This window comes from Strix aluco, chromosome 13 (genome assembly GCF_031877795.1).
Source record: "Strix aluco isolate bStrAlu1 chromosome 13, bStrAlu1.hap1, whole genome shotgun sequence".
NCBI lineage: Eukaryota > Metazoa > Chordata > Aves > Strigiformes > Strigidae > Strix > Strix aluco.
The window spans coordinates 3,240,779-3,263,665 of record NC_133943.1 but is presented as its reverse complement, the minus strand read 5'-3'; the positions used below and the strand labels follow the sequence as shown (position 1 = coordinate 3,263,665).

Here is a 22,887-nt window from a genome sequence, read left to right as displayed (position 1 = left end):
ATGAGTTAAAGACAATAAGGTAACAGGAATGGGATAGGTGATTAGATCAACTGGCTTCATGCACAATTAGGCAATAATTTTAGACAGCCTGCGTTCAAAGCCCAGCCATGCTCTAACACATCAACAGGCCATCAAAGGCATCACGGGAGGATGAAATGCTGCAGTGGTGGGAGACCCACATCTGGAGGGGGGACTTGTCCATTCATCCTTCCCTGCATCTGCTGCTGCTACAACCCATGTGCCCCAGCCTCCTTTGTCCCCACGGTGCAAACGGACATGCATTAAAAATACCCCTGTAAAATAGTGGGAGTGGGTATTAAAAAAACCCTGCTCAGCTCATTGACCTCCGAAGTGTCCCCCCACGTTTGCAGCCCCAGCCACGCTGGTGGCACGTGAGGGCTTGGGCTCATGCAGAGCGATGCCACCAATGTCTCAGTGAATGCCACCAGGTTTGGAGGTGACACACAAGGTGGCAGGTGGCTTACGGCGTTGGCACAGGTCCGCTGCAAAAACAGACGCTATTTTGTATTGAAGAGCGGTGGGAAGGTGTGTGACAGTAGCATCAGGAGGCTGGAAAGAGCTCTGTGAAAAATACATCAGGGAAAAAAAGTACAACAGGAACAAAAAGATATTCTTGATGAATGTTTTCGTGAAAATTCTGACCCGGTGAAACATGTTACCTATTCAAGAAACAGAGTGAAAAACAACTGAGCTCGGGCAGTTTTTGAAAAATACCACAGACAAGAAGTTTGCAGAACTCTGAAAATTTCCCATCAGACTGCAGAAAGGGAATCGGGAATGGCAGCAATCACAGGAGACAGCGGCTGCCAGCGCTGCTGAGTGATATTTACATCAATGTCCTGCCAACAATACCATTACTGGATTATCAGGGCGGATTAAGCCTTTAGCCAATTACACCGACTGGTAAATTGTAGATTGTCTAGACTTTTTCATGTTCAACAATATGTATGAAGTTTCTCTTTATCGCTACAGCATCACACGATGCTCTTGTGGGATGTAATCCTGTGCTTCCCCGGGAGGTTCAGGTGAGCCGTGCCTGCAGCTCTGGGTTGACTTAGTGTGGCCCTGTGCACAGACAGATTTATTTCAGACAGGATTCTCATAAATTCAGAACGACTTCCAAATTTCTTGACTAGAAGATCAAAGAGGCAAGCATTTGCTTCATGCCATCTGTGGAGCTGCTCAACAGGGCAACGCAGTCTGGGGAGGGGGGAGGAGAAGGGAAAAAAGAAAGTCTTGGAGATTATGCCCTCAAAAACAAGCTCAAATGCCACCCTCACATTAAAAAGCACTGGTTGGCAGTAACAATTAATTTCTTAACTGAAACCCGCCCAACTGTGTCCAAGTGTTTTAATTTGCCTATTGCTACAATATGCAAGGGAGCTGGCAGTAATGGATTTGCAATTAAAACTAAAACTGGCAAAGAAATCGCAAAGCTGGCAAAAGAGCTAATCTGCAAGCCATGATCACAAGATTACAAAGTGTTTATGCACATGCTAATTACCCGAGTACATCGCTGAGAATGACTTGTAGGAGAGAATACTGGGTTTGCGTGATCTAAATCCCTGGATCCACACGGCCAGCCCAGTCGGCACCCTACCTACTTCCCACAGCTCCCGTGAGCTGCAACGCGGGGGAATCGCTGCAGTCCCTGCGTGGAAGCAGAGAGAAGGACAAGAGTCAGGCAGGCAGGGTCCTGCCGGTGCCACCCCACATCTCAGCTGGGGAAGGATGGCAGCCGCTTCTCGAGCAGGTCAGCGCCAGCAGTCACTGGGAGCCACGTCCTCGACTGGGATATGGACCCGCTGGTGTGAAACGAAAATCACCCTGAATAAACTAGCACCCAGTTATTCACCCTATTTGCTTTCATCCTGCTCCCTCTCAGCTCTAACACAGTTACTCCAGCAGGTCCCTGGAGATCAGCGGGTTGCACAGCACATGGCCCTGCGCTGCGACCACCGAGGACAAATGTGTACCCACCCCCATGAGCATGAAACCTTTACAAATTACCTGCAAAGGACAGGATGGGAAGGGAAAAGGACTTAAAAGTGATCAAATATCCGTGCAAATAGCTCATAACAGAAAGTGACAGTGGTCATGGGCACCATGAAGAGCAATTTTGAACCACAGGAGAGAATTTCAAGGAGAAAACAGAGTGGAAGAGTAGTCCCAGAATAAAAGGCTGCTGGGAAAACTGAGATTCTTTAATATATAGGATTAAGGATTGCCAGTATCCTCAGGGAGGAAATGCAAATGGGGTTCAGACCATTTTTTCCATAAAAATTAGGAAGGAGAAAGAATAGACTTTGAAGTTCAACATGTTAGTAAATGAAAGCAACAGCAAAGGAGACACAAAGAGAAAGCAAGCCCTGGACGCCTAGAATTACGTCTTAAACACTTCGTACTGAAAGACAGAACCCGAGGTGATGAGGAGACTTCCCTCCATGCCACGCACAGATCCCAGAAAATCTCTAGATTAGAAACTGCCTGAGAAAAAAGTATTGCACAACAAAGGTAGGATGGAGTACAGCATTCAAATGGGATTCTTTGTGCCTTATTCAGTCAGTCCGGGATGATGAGGCTGCGAGGAGCACATCAATGAGGTCCTGGTGCATGTGCCAGGCTGCTCTCGGATGTGTAGAGCAGAGAAAGGATTTCTGGATGCTCTTTGCTGTATGAGATGGTGGCTGGAGTCAGCGTGGAAGGAGGTGACAGCTAATGGATGTCTACAGAGATGTCAGAAATCTGATGGGCACCTCTACAGAGATTTGTAGGCTTGGCTGCGTTGATGGGGGCTGGTCATTCCTGACACCCTCATGAAAGCCAGATGGTTAGTCCAGGCGGCACAGAGGTGGTGAAGGACCAGAAGGACATTGTAAGGAGGCACAACAATAGTCATTGCTGGGTCTGGCAGAGGGATGGATGGTCTTTGTGGTGACTTCTCAGAGGTATCAACAGCCTTGCTTGATTCTGGTACCTGGCTGAAATAGGCAATTTGTATTTGGCTGAAGGTCATTCCAGCCAGTGTACTTGGGTAAGGCAATTACAGAGTGAGTTCAACCCATCGTTACTGGTGGCCGTGGAATGCCATGTGTCAGGAAATGGCATCCGACCATCACCGATGCAGATAAGCATTATGGAGTTAATTAGCACTACGGGAAGGGTGGTTCAAGGGAGAAGTGCTTCAAAACTTGGCTTGGAGATTAATTTATCCATCCCTACCTGTAACGCACTGTCAAGCAGTTAATGGTACGTCCAGCTATTGGGGTAACTGAGTGAAACTCAAGAATCCATGGCATAGAGGAGATGATACACTGTGATAAAGAGGAGATGATATAATGCTGGGTCCTTCAGACTATAAACTCTATGACTCTACAGCTGTCCCTTGCTCCAAGTGAAATTGTTGGACTGTAAGAGTTTAAAGAATGTAACACAACCACAAAGTCTTTTGTTGATTTTTTTTTTTAAATACATTTGGGACAAATTCTTCCTTACATCCAGAGATTCAGTTGGCTTCTCTGTAGTTGTTAGCCAGCATCTAAGCCAGGCTCTGCTGCTGAGATCTGCCATTCTGCCTTTCGCAAGGAAAGCCCCAGATACAACTGTTGCCTATTTAAAGTCATCTACAAACCAGTTTAATAAAAGCTGACTGCATCTGCTTCCATGTTATTAGTTCTGCCCCAAAACTCTGTTCCTGGCAACACAATGTTCCACGCTAATGAGCCAAATCTTCCCCTCCCATGGCAATACTCCTAAACCTCCACACCATTCAGTTCACAAAGTTACCACCCTGTTTTTCCCTCGGGGGAGGGAAGGATTGCAGCTGCAGAGGGGGTTCTTCAAATAATATGAAGGCCAAAGATCTGTGGGAAAATCTGCTCTCAGACAAATAGCACTTGGGGGCATCTGCAGAGAGAACCAGCCCCTCTTTACTTCTGTCTGGGTCCCACGTCCTTCTGGCAGCAGAGTTTTTTATGAACCAGGCTGCCATTAATCCCCTGCCAGTTCCTACACCCTACCATCCTCTGTGGGTAGACAGCACAGAGTGGGAGATAATGCTGCAGGGAAGTGGTATTTACTTCAGCTGGATTTTGCGGCTTCATGGGAGAGTTTCTACTCGGGGCAGTTATTTCTCGCTCCTGCTGCAAGAAGGAGGGATTTGGTGTAGACTAGGATGACTTTTCTCAGCTCTTTTTCCAGTGAATTTTCACCCGTTCTTGCCACTTTTCTCCCTGCAGCACGGAGCGCGAGCTCAACAGCGCGTTGAGGTTATCGCGCTGTAGCGATGCTGCTCAGATTAAAGAGAAATCAGATAACTCTCATTACCTAACTGAAACTCGCTGCTAGACTTTTATAGAGAAATGATAAAGTCTGAGAGCTGGAGGACTCTGCTGCCCTGGCAGACACCCCACGGCACCCTGGCTAAGCTGGGGGGGCTGTGCCCTGGCTCGCCCGCCCGCCTGCCCCCGTTCCCGGGATGCGGAGATGCCCGGGATGTGGAGATGCGCAGGGCACGAGGCAGAGCCCCAGCCACCACCAACACGTGTGGTTTTGGCCTCCGTGCGCTCACACCTGGAGCCTCCAGTAAGGAAAATTTAAGCTTAGAAGTTGACACGGGCACGATTGATGGCTTTAATATTTTACAAGTGGATGCGCTAGCAAAACGGTCGACTCTACCCGATTGTGCTGAGCTTCCTTGTGTTTCTAAAAGTTGGACTGAACTCATCTGACCGCCTCCTCTAATGCTTTCTGTTATAAACCTTTCTGCACCACATGCGACAGCAGCATCTCCCTGGAAAAGATTTCATTCGCTTCTGACTTTGCCTCAAGCCATTAACTGACAAACTGGCAGCTAACTACTGTTAACAAATGATTTCCTAGAGATTACTGTTTAAGTAAAAAAGGTTCCAAGATAAATAGACTCATTCTTCATGACAAGGAATTTGAATTATGCATCCAGGGGTTTGGTATGTGTGTCCAAAACCTATGCCATGCAATCCTGGAGGTTGTTCTCATCAACATATTACAGGCGGGTAAATAAGAAATGACATTTTGTCCTCGGTTTAACAACTCGGATTTGTGCGGCATGTGTATTTGAGACAACGTGTTGGACCATCCAATCATCATTCCCATCCAAGTAATGCCACTTTTTGAAATTACCGTTTAGGCTGAAAAGGCGATTTGTTTTTAAAGCGAGAAAAGATGCCAATCGCCTTGAAGGAGTTGTGGTTTTAGGGCCACCTGCCATTTGCTAAAAGATTACGAAATTGCAATTTGTTTAATATCTTGAAGTAAATGGCCTAATAAGCAGCATAGTTTACTTTTTTTGGCTAGTTCTCTGATCATTTCTGAAATGTCCCCTCTCACAGCAGCCTGTGTTGGATTTTATTTTTTTTTTTCAGTATCGACGTGGCTTTCCCTGCAGTGCTCTCCAAACATCGCTTACACATGAAACGATAAAGCTTCAGAATGCTCCTCGGGGAAACTGAGTCACAGAAAAACAAGCTCCTGGGGGACTGGGAGCAGAAGATGGGATAAAACCGCGCTTCCTCCGCCGCAGCCCTGCACGGCAGTTACAAGACTATCCGGTTCCTCTGCTATAAAACTTGGTAACATGCCTCACTTCTTACCTGATTTTGAGAACATCCTGTGTTAACACATAAACAACTGGTGCTACTAATGTCTGTTTATTTGGCTATTTACACGCATCTGACACGGCACCTGGTGCTCTCCGGTAAGAGGATCGCTCGGCTCCATATCAAACGAACTCCCAGGGCGCAGGCAGGAGAGAGGCAGCTCCCACCCACAGCAAACAGCAACGCACCCACCCGGGAGTCAGACATTTACCACAGCACTGCTTTTAGAAGCACATTTGGATGAAGAGTGATGCTTTTGGATACAGGAGCTGATCTTTCAGGGATTCACTGCAGCCTGCCTCATCCCTCAGTATGCATTTATATGCAGATCCTCATACTAGATCAGTACAAATAGTATATTACACTTTAAAATCGTTTTTTTTTCCAAAGTTACATATATGTATGTAGTTACATACTATTTCCAGTAAAAGCCAATAACCAAGCAACTGGCACTGACATATTAGGCAATTTTCTGTCCTCTTGAGTGAAGAAATTAAATTTGCTCTACAACAACCCTTGTGTTCAAGTGCTGTCAGAAGTCCCAGACAGCACATATGTAGTGTTTTCACCTGAATTCTGCTCCTATCATGAAAAGCAGAGTTCACCAGAATAGTAAAAAAACCTCACATTGCTAGATATAACCCTGGTTTCAGCCATCAAAGAAATTAATTATGGAAAACACAAAAGGGCTTAGGCACGATGTTAACTTCAAGGCAGAAGCGTTAAAAACTTCTTAGTTTTTTCTGAACACTTGTATCTGCTGCATTATACAGAGCATGTATGCCAACATGAGCCAAAACGTCTTAGCACTTAGTTTGAAATACATCCTTAAATTACTGCTGACTGTGCGTAGAAATAAATGGATTTACTCCGAGGTTTAGATAAAACTATTGCCTTGTCAAGGTGTTCCCATGGCCCCCGGTCCAGCTGTTTTAGGGAGCTAAATAAGCAACTGCAAACACATTTCTGTGACGTCATTTTACAGTACTTGATACTTCAAAGTTGCTAACAGCCTGCAAGAATTCAACAGATTGATCTAAAAATCTGAGAGCGTGTTTCTATCACAAAAGGACTCCAGAGCTGGAGAAGGGACAAGAGCTGCTCTGGAAGTTAAAGCTACGCAGAGAATGACTGTAAGTCTTGCAGTGAATCACTCTGAGTTGCACTGCTTGAACAGTTTGTGTCCTGCCTCATTACAACCACAGCTACATCTGATTTGAATGAAACCAGACTTAACGATTTTTGTGCCAGCTCTTTAAGAAGCAATGTCATTTTCTTCAACACCCTATTATTTCATTCGCTATCTCCAAAGATTTTGCTCCAATTCCAAAAGCAAACTTATTTTCAGGAAATAGACTGTTTCCAACTGGCTTTAGAAGGGCCACACACTTAAAACCCTGGACAGACTTAAACCACAACCTTCAGACATCCTCGTGTTTGAGGGTGTACGTCTCCAGCATCCCCATCTCTACTTATAAAAGAAAAATGCAAACACGAGATCAGCACTGAAGATTCAAACGGTTTTCAGAAAGCTATCCCTATAGTAATGATTTCAAACAAATAACAAGCTAAAACCAAAACACAACAGCAATAAAATAAAATCTGATGAGCTCTTCAAAAAGATCTCGAGTGATATCAATTGGCAGGACTCTGTTGTCTATCCCAGAGCTATGGCAGTTTATCCCAGCCAGGGCTTTGCTGCAAACACACCAAAGCCAGGAGGCTGCATCCTTTCATATTTCAAAACAAAAGCCAAGTTCTGATCGCTGCGATGAGGAAGAAATTTTTTGTTGTGGATACATTACTGTATAATTACTGCAGATTTCATTTACTTTCTTTGGAATACTACAGCAGATACAAAAGCTGGGTAGACGTGGCAGTTCCTCATGTTATCATCTAATGCTCCAGGTTTACATTTTGACAGTTAGTCCTCCAAAATATCAGGGATGTGTGTGTCTATTGAAGGAAAATAAAAGTATTTCCACTGATAGGAGACAGGGAAAAACACGTGATACCGTCAAACTGATAGCAACAAAAGAGTTTCATGTAAAATTAAAACCAAAAAACTTTACCCATTTTGTCAGTAAAATCAGGGTTAGAAACATGGGGATAAGATCAGGAAGGAACACCACTGGGTAAGAGACTATTCATGGGACCAGAACATGGAAAATTCCATAAAGCACAAATGTTGCTAAGAATATTCAAAAGTCAAAGCTTTCTGTGGGTGTGCATGCATAGAGATGTCAACACAACTATTTCACGATCACCGAAATTGCTACTAGCCTGCATCCTCTCTGAATGGCTATTTTTAGGACCCAGCCTTTCATGTGGTATAACGATGTGGATTTTACAAGAGCATTTATAATGTGTTTCATATGGTGTACAGTCCTGGAGAAATTGCTTTGTATCAGAGAAAGTTAAAAAAAAAGGTTTGGGTGTTGGTTTTTTTTTTTTTTATAATTTTATTTCTTATTTTATATTATTGCTTCTGTTTTGGATTTAGGGTTCATACGCATATTTTAATTTATCCTATGTGACAGCACTGGCTGTCCCAAAGGAACAGTCAGCACAGCACAACGCGATCCCACAAAACGTCACCTGGATTTCTGAATCCGCGTGTCCCTTTGGACGGTCGGATTTCAAAGCTGGCAATGCCACACTCTGTAAGTTATAGCAGGAAGCCAAAGCTCAAAGGCCAAATTTCGACCTCGGGTATGCTGGTGTCAGGGGTTGTGCACCGTCTCCCACATTAGAATCGGCCTTTCTTCTTTTAGGGCAAAGTCATACAAAGCGAGGTTTGTAGAAGACGACGACTCCTCCTCGCCATCTCCGCTCCCGTGCCAGTAATTCCAGGGCAGCAGCACGTAACGAGAACCAACTCATCAGCCTCTCCATGCTAAGAACAACAAATTTTCATGTGGTAGATCTTACAATGGCTTATTTCCTAAACATGAAAGCAATCTCCGCAGTGCCATCTCCTCAGTGTTAGAATAAAAATTCCACATTTCTGATCCTTTCTGAGCATTTTGCTGGGAAGAGCATCTCCCCAGCACTTCTTCCACAAGTGTGTTTATAATTGCATCCCCCTCATGCTGAGTCAAGCACACTTTATGATCTTGGGCTTTCACGTTTTGCTTTTGTATAAGTCCCATCAGAGGAGAACCTCTGTTTACACTCGTGTATGCTATTCCTCAGAGCAAACCACAGCAGAAAACAAATTTAACATATAGCATACAAGTTGAATCACTAAAAAAAAGTCTTTTTTTTTTTTTGGTCAGTCCATGATTACTGCATAGCTCTTCAAGGCAGACATGTACTTTGTATATTATAGCCTCAGATTCTCAATGGAACAAAGGAGATACTGTTGAGATGTTTTTTTTGCCTATCATTTAATCAAATGTAAAGTTGTTATAACTGGAGCAGAAAGTGCTCTAGATTCTAGTATCCAGCTTTACTTTGGTTTCAAAAATTTACCACAGCATTGTTGAGTTTATTGTTTTGTTTAACAAAATACTAATTTTGTGACCCCATGAAATACAATGAACCAGATTCTTTTCATTGCAGCTGAGCTGTGTTTAGCACAGACACGGGGGACAGGAGAGGAGTAGTGGTTTAAAGCCACTCTAGTGACCTCTTGCCCGGCATCTCCAGCCAGCAGGATGCTCTGGATGGGTACCGCTAGTTCTGCCAGGTTTTGCTAACCTTCGTCATCCTCAGGATTGACCAAATGTCCCACTTTCTCCATGAAACCACCTCACAGAGGCAGTGGTGGTGGAACAGTCCTTCGTAACTTTGGGAATGGTCATAAATGATAAAGACCCAAAGGCAAAAATCAGAGAAAGCGCCACAGGACAGGGCAATGATAAGCTGCTCCGTAAGGAGGTGAAGGTGGGAGTTCTTTGTCCAAGATCATTGGGAGGTGACCAAGAGAAAGATCCTGCTGTAATCAAGACTCAGAGGCACATGATGTTGCAATCACTTCCTTTAAGAAATGAAGTAGGTGGGTTTGTGAGCCAGCAGCATGTGCTGAACTGGCAGTCCCACGGCGAGAACGAAGACCTCGGCTGACATTTGCAGAGGGCTTGGTACAGACCTTGCAGGTTCCCAGGACATCTCATCATTCACACCATGAAACACTTGCCCTGCCTGGGGGCTGGAGGGAGCCGTGCCCTCCCGGACAGACCGCTGGACAAGTCAGCAGACAGAACAGGCCTTCAGTCTTTACTGATTCAGCTGGATTAAAACTGGAAACTAGGAAATGAACAGCTTTGTATCCTGTTACCAACCCTCTGAGTCACCCGTCCTCCTACCGAACCTTTGTTTCATCCTCCAGACACAGAGACTAATGAGCAAGTATCATGTTATAGAATATTTTTTTAAAGAGAGATTTGGAAGAATAGCACATGAAAGAGCCTGTGCGGGGGGACTCACATGTCCCAGCTTGGCACCAACCTGGGATTTGGTCAGGTTGAGAAGTTTTCCCTGCCGTAGCGGATCTGCAAAGAGCTCAGGAAGCAACTTGTACCTACTCTCTTTATTTCTGTGCCCTCCACCCACCACTGGTAAATGATGAGGTAAGAGTATATATACACATCAGGCTGGGAGAGATGCTGATGTAAGCTACCTCCTGGCACCATGAGCCGCGAGCTGGAGCAGCAAAGGATGGGAAACCAAGGAAATGAGCAGCAAATGAAAGGAGAGGCATGGCTGCAGGCAGCCCAAAGCTTCAGAGGGGTGGGATGGGGAGAAGCTCCCGCAGTGGCAAAGCCCTAACCAAGAGGACATCTGGCATCTAGTCCCTCTTCAAATCAATGAAACAGACAGGAGAAGACAATCCTTGAGGATTTCTTGAGGAATCTGTGACTCACACATGATGCAGGAGATTTCAGTACCTGAACGGCAGCACGTGCTTGACTCTTGTTCACCCAAACCCGCCCTGTCCAGCACAGCCTTCCGGGAGCATACACGATGCTCACAGATGCACGGGTCCTTCCTTCATCTTGTCTACAGTGAATTAGCGAGGGGGCTCAAAGGCCAACCCGTACAAAACAAAGACTAAATTTGGCCTCGCTGAATCGCTCACGACCAAAGGGCAGACAAAGAACTGCGGGTGTGAAATTAATGGCAAGCTGTAGATATTTCCTCAAAACTGTTCATGTTTCTTAGCACTTGACTGTGCTCTACCAATAACCACCGTGTCATGCACACACAGACACACACAGTCCAGACCAGACTGCAATCATAGGCGTGCAGCTCACACCACCACTCGGAGCCTGAAAACCTGCTTCACTTGCAGATCACGCTAGAGATAAGAGAGGGATTCAGCCTGTGAGTAGGATGTGGCCCTTCACAGACGGTCTATGAAAGCAGTCAAGAGAGTCATCCCTACGGAGTCGGCGATGTCTGTTTAGTCACAGGAACACACGCGTGGTTACTTGAACAAGCACCTCAAACAGCAAACGCCAGCACACCCAACCATATGGGTTTGTCAGAGTTTTCCACCCAAACGCAGGAATTTAATGGTGCCTGTAGACTTATGGCAGGAGAGGGACTGCAAGCTGTGAAGTGACACGTGTCCTGCCAGTGAGCAGCAAGAGCACATTGCAGAGCTCCTCGCTGCCCTCCCGCCGCTCCCCCCTTCTCTCAGATAAAGCTCTGGATACCAGACCGAGCAATGATCTTTCATCTTGGACACGTCGTGCACCGCTAGCCCCCGAATCACTTTGTTCTTCACAGTTAAAATTTCAAAAATATTAATCATTAACATGGATGAGCTTTGGGAGCTTGGGTTGATGTTAGGTTTTTGCTTTTCTCTCCAAATTCTCAACCGGTTGAGCTAATAACATTTCACAAACAGCAACAGTTGGAAGCTTGCAGGAACGGTGCCTTTACCATACATAATCTCATAGCAACTCCCCACCGACAAAGCATCCCGTGCCTGGGAAGCCAGTTGCAGGGTAGCCTGCGAAGGAATCCCAGTGGGAGAGCAGATATTGTTGAACTGTCTGAATCACGTGCACACTTATTCACATGCACGGATTTACATAAAACTTGCTTTTGTTTCCCTGTGACATTTTTCTCTCTCTTTTTTTCATTCCAAACAATTTTAAAAATAAGGTTATATTAGACCACACACACAGGCAGTGCTGTATCATGTCACTGCTTCTTAAGCAGAACTCTCTAATTTATTTCAAAGGGAAGTTCTGCTTCAAAATTGAGGGTGTGATATGAACTCAGAAATTAACACAAGAATTTTCCTTGGGGGGGAACCAAGGCTGAATCAGACATGCAATAAATGACCTCGGAAGCCCTGTGCCTTGGTACATCTACCTATCCAACATTATGCTCTAATATAAAAAAATTATTTTCACCATTATCCTATTTCAAGCTAGGTAGAAGAGCTGGAAGAAGTGGATTTGCTCTGGTCAGGAGGGAACAAATTACTCATCTGTCTGTCTGCCAGGACATCCATCAACAGCCACCGCATTCCTAACGCTTTCTGCCGGGAATATAACAATTCACGGCGACAGAGCACCGTCCCGGTGAGGTCCCGTAGCTGCCAGGGAACCTGGCTGGGATGCTGCTGGTGATGTTGTTGCTCTCCCACAGCAGCCAGCGCTGCTGCAGAACTACTGTTTGCTTGCAGCTGCCCTTCCTCCATGCACAACATCTGGAGAGGGATGCAGCAGCCCTCTTGCAGCGACACAACCCCATCACAGGGCGACTCTAGGGAGTTTTCCCACTGGTTTCAACAGGATCAGAACTCGACACAGGAAAAAGCAATGCTAAACTATTGCCCTGAGAGTGCAAGCTAGGACAGAAAGACCTCTACACAGAAGCAGCTGAGCTGCAGATTTCCTTCTGCCAACTGCTGCGGGGACAACAGCCTCCTCCTGCAAAGGGACGGAGCAGCCGCGGGTGCAGGGGGCTGCAGCAGAAGTAGCCATGTCCCAGGGCTCAGCTGCTGCTGCTCGAGCTTCCATCCTGCAAAGGGCAGCGGGAGACTTTCAGCTCCGTGCTTTTTGACCTCATGTTAGATGTTTGGGACCTGTGGCCCCAGGCCAGCAGTAACTGCACTTTCATCTTGCCCTGCCCAAGGGGACGTTTCAAACCCACTCAACGAGAACCAAGCTGAAGGAGGCCCGCAGACCACCGGGAGCAGGCTCTGAACATCGGCACCGGTTCCTGGGCCTGCCACCTCATCTGGGGACTTGAAATGTGCAGAGCCTGGGAAGGTACCACCACCCTCCTGCTCCTACGTGAGCTCTGGTTAGACAACTTAATTAAGAAAATGAGGTACTGTCTGTTTTCCAAAGAAATAGAGGCTCTTGGACCTCTGTTTCTCACACAGACAGAAAGTCCAGTGCTTCAGCTTTATATACAGAACATTCTAATTCTGCCGTCACACACCTCACACGCTCACTACACACACCAGAGGTGCACAGAAGGTGTGAAGAGCTCTCCCGGGAGCTCTCCCACTGACTGGAGTGGGGAGAGCTTGTGCCCTACATATGGGACAGCACGGCTCATTCCCCTATTTTATAAACCTATTTACAAAAGGAACTTAAAGGAACTTATAAGTGCTCCTTCTACCATTTAACTACCACATGGTACAAGATATAACAATGTTCAGAAAACCCCCTCGGGTCTAAACTCAATTATACAACTGTAGCAAGAAAAATATTTTAATCTGATCAAAGTGTTAACATGTTTGACCATGTCTGACCTCTAATGTTTGTAACCACCTAAAAGGCTGATGTTCTTACTAAGGATGTACCTTAATTTGATTTAAAGTCATTTGTACTATTTAAAAAAGGATATAGTTTTATGATTTTATATTTAATTTAGAAAAACAGTTCCCCAACTTGTTAATATTCTGTGGAAGTTTCTTGCAGATTTTTAACTGGCGAATCCTATATATTCCCCTCTGGGAAAAGCGGGACTTTTCAAGAGTCAAAGCAGACATGAACCACCACGCATGCGACACCTGAGAGCTGGGTGAGAAACGGTTCTCTTGGTGCCTTGCAAAATGTCGAGATTTCAGATGCAGGCACAGTCTGCGTGGAGATGCCCTTAACACACTTGACCGTGAGCGTGCCCTCCGCAGCCCGGCCCGCCGACGGGGGTTCAGAGCACGCTCCCAAAACACGGGACACTCGGGCTGCCTTGTCCCCAGCCCCAGGCGCACCTTCCCCTGCGTGCCCTGGCCACCCCCCAGCCCTCCTTTCTCTCTCTCTGATCGCTCCACTGCCAGCCCAGGCTACCTGTGCACGCTCAAAGCAGCATCACTCCAGCTGAACCACCCTAAACCAGCGTTGGCCACCTGCAGCGAAGGTGGGCCACCGAGCCCAACACCCGGGCTCTGCTGCTGCAGCGGGGCTCTTGCCACATCCTGCTGCTCGCTGGGGCCATCAGCTGGGCTTGGCAGCGCTCCTGATGGCAGGTCCCCACACACGTTCAGTGCCTCGCTCCGGAGCGACACCAGAGCATGTAAATAACACAAGTGGGTGTGTTTTGGCAAAAAGAGATGATTTTGGCTGGGGAGATGCGGGCAGCCTAGCAGGATGCTGGGGTGAGCAGTGTAACAGTTAGCGGGCTACAACCACTTTGAGGAAAACAAAGCAAAAGTGATGCTGCTGAGAAAATAAGAAAAAAAGGAAAGCAGCACGCCGGTAACGCCACACCCACCCAGGCAGGCGCTCCGGGCCGGCTCCAGCGCCGCTCGCAGCACCCTGCCAGGGTTCGGAGGGAGCCCGCAGAAAAAAAAAAAAAAAAAGGTGGTTTTATGGTGCGTCGCAGGGCGGGGGTTCAACCCACAGCCTTGGTGCCGGCCGCCCTTCGTCTTTCAGGGAGCTGTATTATATTTTTCAATCAGGTAAATGAAAAGCCCTGTCAGTTTGCCAAAGTACTCCTGGGTTAATTTTTTAATTTTTATTCTCTGAGGATTCTGAAATTAATCCTAGCTGCAAACAACCGTTTCCAGGAAGCCCCATTAACCAAAATACAATCTCCACTGTCAAGTGCACGCATGACTGTGATATGTAATCCCATTCACTCACACAACCCTCCTCCCCGACTCCGCTTGTGCTAAAGTGTTAATTAAACACACTTTTATGGATGGTTAAGTATCTGCAATCTTCGGTCACAGATCTGACCTCCTCAATTATTGGAAGCAGCCACCAGATTATAGCCCAGACTTTGTATAATATACACAGTAGCAATAAATCTATAACAGAGCAATACATAATTTACTATGATAACCTTTGCACAGTCAATATAAATACAAGACAAAATAGCCCAGAAAGATATATCAGAATAGCTGTTGTAACAAGTCGAAAAAACAAGTCAGGGAAGAAATCTTCCTGTGTCTGTTAGCTAACCAATTTTTATCTGAAAACATCAAATCAGCTTTTCAAGCCACACAACATAAAACCAGCACAGGATCCAGACAGGCCTAAGTAAAGCTGGCTGAGGCACTGGATGATTTCTGTGGCTCTCAAGGGGACAGGATCTTTCCTTCTCTGCTACTCAGTTTTCTCCCCTTTGAGTTCTGCACAGTCTATTTACTCCTGTTTGTCGCTCTGACAGTAACCTCTTAGGGTTTTATTACTTTATCAAGGGGAAAGGCGATTCACAAACCACAATCTACTTTTTAGCTTAATTGCTAATAAATAGGCTATTGCACTTTGTTGCCCATCTAGTAAGGGTTTAAGATTAAAAGAAATATTCTACTACAGCAAATACTTGCTGGGCTAATGTAACTCTGAATTTACTCAGATTCTACACCAGGGAGCAAACTAAACGCATTTAAATAAGACAAATTTAATATCAGCATTTATCAGGAAGAGAGAAGCTTAATATTATAGGGAGTGAGGGGGATACCTGGTACCTGGACAACGGGACACAAGGTAGGAAGCAACAGAAGAAACACTTGGATTACAACAATGTACATTGGCCCTGCCTTGCAAACCCATCTTTTCTTGCTGTAAACTGAAGGAAGACTTCAAAATTTAGGGACAGGTCCTCAATATGTGCACACCAACTTCAGCAAAGTCTGCAGCTGGGGAAAATCAGGTCCCCAAGAAGGGCTGTGCTGGGGTACGGGCAGGCTCACGGAGTGACCCGTCTCCCGACACACAGGCCAGCAGGGTCGGGTGGGAGGACGCAGCGGTGACTCCAGTGAACAATATTTCATACATTTTAACCTGAGTTTCATACCCCACAATCCATCTGTTTTTCCTAACACCACTTTAACATCCAACCCCTCTAGGGAACAAAGGGTTGAAATTAAGGAGGGCATTGCATATTCTTTTAAACCTTATCCCTTCACCGGTTAAAAACTAAAACTGAAATAAACCAAATGATGTTCTGTTCTCATTTACTGACTGTAAATGCAGAATAACATCTGAAACGAATGTAGCAATGCGAGCTACCCAGGAGCAACACGAGCACTGACCATCCACTGCAATGTCCTGACATTATTTTCTGAAGTTCTGATAGAGATGGTGATGCTTTTGTAGAGAAGCCCTTAGTTTAATTATTCAGATAGCAAAATTTATAAACATTAGAATATACAAAATTACCACAGCTGATTTGACCCGAGAGGGAAAAACTTTACAGGAAGACAACTGGAATAGTCCTCCAGCAGCACTAAGCCTTTTCCTAAAAACCTCTATTGCCATTTTAGCAGCACAAGATCCACTTTCTAGGCCATCATCCACAACAGAGCCCTAACCCAGGGCAGGCCAAAACCTGGCTGTTTTACAAGCAAATACGTCGAACTAAAGTTAAGCTGCGGGAGAAATCCCTGAGCACAAACACCAGAAGCTGCTCATCTCCAACGCTCGTGACCCAGAAAAAGGAAGGGGCATTCTTATATTAGGTATTAGGATTTGATTGCTGGAAGAGTCAAGGTGAATCTAGAGGATGGGGAAGGTTGGAAGAGAAGCTCTTCCAGCAAATTTGGAGCGAAGCAGGCGCTTGCTGCCAGGCATCCTTCCCCCTTCCCACTCCTTATCTCTTCAGCTTGGACAGAACAGCGCCCAGGCATTTTAGAAACAGGGCTGCCATTTGTCAGGGAAAAAAAAAAAGCATGTGTAGGTGCCTGCACGATACCTGCAACATACTTCAGCAGTGAGAAAGGCCACGAAACTTCTCCGTAAGGAGAGGATGAACTCACCAGAGGTGACATAGATCCATTTGGCAGATAAGGATCTGACAGCATTAGGAAAGGGTAGCCAGAATACGCAGATCCTTTATACATCCCTGGGTCCTGGTGCTTCATACCTGCCGAAATTAAAGTTCCCCATCAACGTTTGCCTTATGACAGGTGATTCCTCTCCCTGTCAGGGCCCCCCGATGAGGTTACAGCACCTTTTGGGAGTCTTTTTGCCCCATACTCCTCGGGGAGGGTGTTTTGGGGTGCCAGGGTCCCCCGGGGGTGTGGGGTCCCACATGGGGTGCACGTGGAAGTCTCGATGCTGATGGGAGCAGCTTTCTCTGAGGGGGGCTGTAGCAGTCAGGCATCCCTCACTCCCAGGGGTTGTGGGGCAGCGGGTTTGGGGACCGGGGGGGGGGTGGGTTCACCCACCGTGGGGATGGACCGGGGGGAACCCAGCAGGGACCGGGGATGGGGGGGGACACAGAGAGAGACACGGGGGTGGCTGCGACTAACCATCATCCATGTGGTCCGGGAGCTTCTCCTGATAAACCCTCTGCGGATCCTGCACACGCCTGATGGCCTGCATGGGGAGGAGAGAGAAAGGCAGAACAGGGGGGGGGTGGCGGGGCGGGGGGCGCGGGGCCGGGGCGGGTCGGCGCGGCCGGGCCCGGCTCAGCTCACCTCGGGGTCGGCGGCAGCGGCGGCCGGGCTACCGCTGCCCTCGGACTCGTTCACCAACGAGGATTTGAGGTCGGCCAGGTCCCGCTCCGTGAAGGCGTTCTCGGGGATCTTCTCCTCCTGCTCGCCCTCGTCCTTGAAGGCCAGCATCTCGTCCGTGGCCCCCAGGTCGTCTCCGCCGCCGCTGCCCAGCTGCGGCATTTTGCCTCCCGCCGCTCCCTCCCGAGCCGCGCAGCAACTTTCCCGGACGAGTATTGTTCTCCGCCGCCCGGATCAAGCCCTTCGCAATGTTGTTTTTTTTTTCTTTCCTCCCTCAGTTTTTTTCTGCCCCCCCCTCTTAAAAAAAAAAAAAAAAATTCGCTCCCTCTTGAAATTTTTCTTTCTAAAGTTTGGGGTTTTTTTTCTCCTTTCCTTTTTAACTTTTAAACTTTCTCCTTTAGCTCTCCCTCCTCAAATTCCCTTTAAAAAAAAAAAAAAGTTTTGTTTCTTCTTAAATCTTTTCCTGCCTCCCTCTCACGGGGGGCTCGGCAGCCTGCGGGCGGGCGGGCAGGCGTCGCGGGATGCCGGGGCTCCACGGGGCGCGCCCCCCCCCCCCGCCGCCGCCGCCGCCGCCGCCGCCGCCTTCACCCCGGCTCCCCGTGCCGCCGCCGTCCCCCCCACCCCCCCCTTTCTTCCGAGCCCCGGAAAGTTTCCCCGGGAGCAGCGGGCGCCGGCGGCAGCCAGAGGACCGGAGCGCCCGGTGCCTGTGTGCGAGCGCGGCGGCGCGGCGGCCAAGGGCTGCCGACATCAAAGCGGCCGCCGGGTGATTGGCAGCTCCGGGGAGGGGCCGGGGGCGGGCACACACACACACACACACACACGCGCGCACGCACACACATGCACACACACACACACACACACACATATGCACACATACGGAGTCCCTGCCTTAAAGGGACCGTCAGACCCCCCTCAGGCTTCCCGCCCCCCCTCCCAGTGCCAGCCCGGGGTGCGAGACACACATCAGCACATATATGTGTGCACACATACCAACACATATGTGTGTGTGCACATTGAGACACGTCAGGACGTGTACATGTGCACACAGGCACACATCAACACGTATATGTGTGCACAGACACACGTCAACATATATATGTGTGCACACAAGCACACATCAGCACATATATGTGTGTGCACATTGAGACATGTCAGGACATGTATGTGTGCACACAGACACACATCAGCACATACATGTGTGCACACAGACACACATCAGCACGTATATGTGTGTGCACACAGACAAACATCATCACATACGTGTGTGCACATTGAGACACATCAGGACATGTCCATGTGCACACACAGACACACATCAGCACCTATATGTGTGCACAGACACACATCAGGACATGTATGTGTGCACACACAGGTACACATCAGCACATATATATGTGTGCACACACCTCAGCATGTATATGTGTGCACACAGAGACATCAGGACGTACATATGTGTGCACACAGGCACACATCAACACGTACATGTGTGTGCACACTGAGACATGTCAGGACATGTATGTGTGCACACACAGATATGCATCAGCCCATATATGTGTGCACACAGACACACATCAACACGTGTATGTGTGCACAGACACACATCAACATATATGTGTTCACACACAGGCACACATCAACACGTATATATGTGTGCACACTGAGATACATCAGGACGTGTACATGTGGGCACACAGACACACATCAGCACATATATGTGCACATAGACACACATCAGCCCATATATGCGTGCACAGAGACACACATCAACATGTATATGTGTGCACAGACACACATCAGCACATATATATGTGCACACACAGACACATCAGCACATGTGCACACAGACACACATCAGCACATGTGTGCACACACAGGCACACATCGGCACATATATATGTGCACACACTGAGACATCAGCACATATATGTGCGCACACAGACACACATCAGGATGTATATGTGTGCACAGACACACCTCAGCACATGTGTGCACACACAGACACATACCAATACGTATATGCTTGCGCACACACCAGCACCTGTATGTGTATGCACACAGACACGCCTCATCACGTATGTGCGCACACCCCCACGCGTGTGCACACGCCAGTTGTGCCCGCTCGGCCGTGGGTGTGCGCAGACACGCGTGGGTGACACGCACGCCGCGCCCGCAGACCACAGGGCGATGCCCCCAGCACCCCGCTCCCCGCCATCGCTCCCTCCGCCCCGGCCCCTTCGGAGGCACAGACGTGACGTCGGATCGCAGAAAATTATTAGTTTTCTTGACTGGCCCCGAGGGTCAGGAAACATGAAATTACCATCTTCGCAGCCAATTTCGAAGACACTAGACACTTCTGTGTCGGCGTCGGAGGGTTTTTTTTAAGCAGTTCCCATGGAAAAGGAAACTCCCCATCTCTTCTGATCACATACGACAGGTCCTGTGCATGTCTCCGGTAGCTTAAAACAACACACTGATATTTATTTTCTTTAATTAAGATTGCATAAGATAGCCCTGGGTCCTGGAGACTTTTCTACAGACTGTAATGACGCCATGTAAATTGTTTTTTATGACCCAATATACTACATATTGTCACATTCAGCCCTTGAATAGGAAGCTAAAAATCTCGGTCCCTATTTTTCTTGTTAATGAGGGTATTATTACTAGGGATATAATCTCATTACTTTTTGGGGAGGAGAAGAACTAGTTGGAGCCACTTTGAAAAGTACTGAATATATTTAAATGAAGCAAAATCCGTCTTTCTGCTAATTGCTGATTTTGCATGACATAGAATTATTGTTCTGATTTAGGGGGCACAGTTTTCGCTGGGCTAAAGGAGATGGGAGAGGGAAAGGATGCCGTTTGCTTTTTTCCTGCTCAGCTCTCCCATCCAAATGAATGAGCGGGCTACCCCATAGGAAACTCCATCTGCAGATTTCCATTCTTTTAAACATCACAAAAATAAAATAAGCTGCAGCCACTTTGAGTAATAATCATTTGAATGAAATATTTGCTACTTTCAGATTATTTTTTTTTTTTTCTCGTTCAGATGATCCTCTTGTTTTGCATGTGAAAAAAATCGTCTGAGATTTACAGCCCTCCCAAATGGAGATAAAGCCTTGGCAATGAGTTGGAAACCTGTTGTAATCTGTGATCCAGGAAACAAAGAGCCTCATTAATGCAGAGACTTTGGTGAGCCTTTGATGTTAGCTAGCATAGCATTCACTCTCAGTTCCATTTGCATTTAAACATTCATAAAAACATCATCTCTGCTTCCTTTGCCTTAAGCAATTTAGGAGTAAAGTATAGCTTCTATTTAAAGAAACCCACTGTGGTGAGGCTTAGAATACAAATATCACATAATCTTCAAGCAGAGCAAATATTTTATCCTACATTTCTGGTGGGCACATTTAATAATATTATATTTAAGACCCAAAATAAAAGATCCATCTTATTTTCATTAACCTTACACCACATCTTTGACTGAAAAGAGAAAAGGGGCCCTGTTAATTCTAAATATACTACATACCAATTTGTGGAAGTAAGAGAATCCAGAGGATTTTACATTATTCACAAGAGCTGAGTTTCTGAAAACTGGATGCCTACAGCAAGGTGCCCAGACCCCTATTTAGGCCCACAACACTGAAAATTTTGAACAAGGTTAGTTTTTTGTATATATGCAGTTTTATGAACTGCAGAATCTTCATCCTGATTTTAGAATGGAGTAAAAAAAGTTTTGGTTTTTAGATTATTTTTTTTTTTTTAATTTTTAACACACAGAAGTATAAAAGTATAATACTAAAAAAATCAGAAGAAGCCTAACGTTGACATTTTCTTCCAAGAGGCACTGTTGCTCCCAGACGGCATCCTGAGGGAATGGCAGCATGTGGGGAATTTGGAGAATCACTTAGAAAACAAAGGCCTGTCTATCTTATTATTTTCAAAAGTATTATTCACCAACACACCTATGAGAAGTGGCACAGTGCTACAAATATTGGAGTTGGCTTGACTTGATGTTTGGAAATATTCAACTCAGGTTGTCCACGTTCACTGTACCATTAAAAATAACCGAGCGAGTTGAAATTGATCCTGTGTCACATCGAGAGCTCTTTATGTTTTCACTCTTAGGAGCAAATATAAGGAAATCTTTATGTTTGATGCTGTGAGTCAGTTCAGCCAGACTGATGTTATAAGCATTATAAGCAAGTTTCCTATATGATGAATACCCAAAATTAAAAACTGAAATGGAAAACACTTAAAAACAACTTTACCTCGGATAAAATATTTCTGGAGCTGGATCAAAGTAAAACAAAAAGCCTGGCTTACTTGTCAGATCATATCTGCACTGAACTTCAAGGTTTGATTTGTATTATTTACATGGAAAAGGTCCCAAGAAACCAATTTGGCACTAAGTATCTTCATTACGTTTTTTCGCTTGTATGGGTGATTAAATCAATCTAGGGTTCCTATTTTAATTTTTTTTGAAAGGTGCAGCCATCTGTGAATTGAGGAACGTTTCTGATGTCATCTTTGTGCTTCAGACATACTTTTTCCCCCCTCCTTTTTTTTCAAATAAGATTTTTAAAGGAGCATGTTTGTTTCACTCTCAGACTTTCTAACTGTCCTCCAAGTAACTGTTTAGAATTAAGGGTGTATAATAATTTTTTAGAACATTTTAACTGTGACACCTGCAGATAACAATAAACCAGATTAAATTATAACCAAGTCTGTCTGTCAGTCTGTCTGTTCCTCATCCTGCATTTATCAACTTGTTCTCTGAATGCTGTGTGTGAAACTCAGCACATGCATTTTTGCACCGTGCTACGCACAGCGGCATTATGTGGCTTCACCATACACATTATATTAAGTGAAGCCTCTCTTTAAAAGTCGATGTAAATGTTGCCACCAATTCCTCTCAGGCTAGGGTTTCTCTTTCTGTTCTTAAAAAGGGGTTTCAGAGTGAAGCACTTGGATTTATTTCATTTAGTTTGTTTCTCTCAGTTTTTTGTTCATTGAATAGAATCAGCTTGGAGTATCTCCCATTTTACTCTCTCTAGACACATTTCATCCTCTCATACAAGTTCATTTAATGTGGGTAAGGGACACATCGATCCCTGGCAGGTTGAACATCCTACATCTGCCTTCCTATTTCATTGTCTTTGCAGCAAATATGTTTCCCTGATACGTGTACACATATCAAAGTATGCTTTAATATAACAGCAGATTTATTTCAGCATGGTTTTTTTGTAGCCAATTAATCAATTCTCTACTAACAGAGGAACCTTCTAAATATTTACCATTCTTTTGGAGAAAAACATTTGCACGATCATCCCATAAGGATGGTTTGATTGATAG

General features: G+C 46.1%; 1 protein-coding gene across 5 annotated transcripts in view; it reads right to left on the bottom strand.

Moving 5' to 3' along the window:
• Nucleotides 1-18,082, bottom strand: part of TCF7 (transcription factor 7) — a 75,335-nt gene extending 57,253 nt beyond the window's left edge. The window contains exons 1-3 of one of the 5 annotated variants that reach the window (XM_074838897.1): nucleotides 17,500-18,082; nucleotides 17,332-17,398; nucleotides 16,837-16,943 (exon numbers count right to left, since the gene is read on the bottom strand). In XM_074838897.1, coding sequence (XP_074694998.1) covers nucleotides 16,837-16,943; nucleotides 17,332-17,398; nucleotides 17,500-17,697 — 372 coding nt within the window. In that variant the 5' untranslated portion in view covers nucleotides 17,698-18,082. Of the gene's footprint in view, nucleotides 1-16,836; nucleotides 16,948-17,331; nucleotides 17,399-17,499 lie in introns of all 5 variants that reach the window. The other 4 variants (XM_074838893.1, XM_074838894.1, XM_074838895.1 and 1 more) reach the window with 4 other exon arrangements.
• Between the last annotated feature and the right edge of the window lie 4,805 nt (nucleotides 18,083-22,887).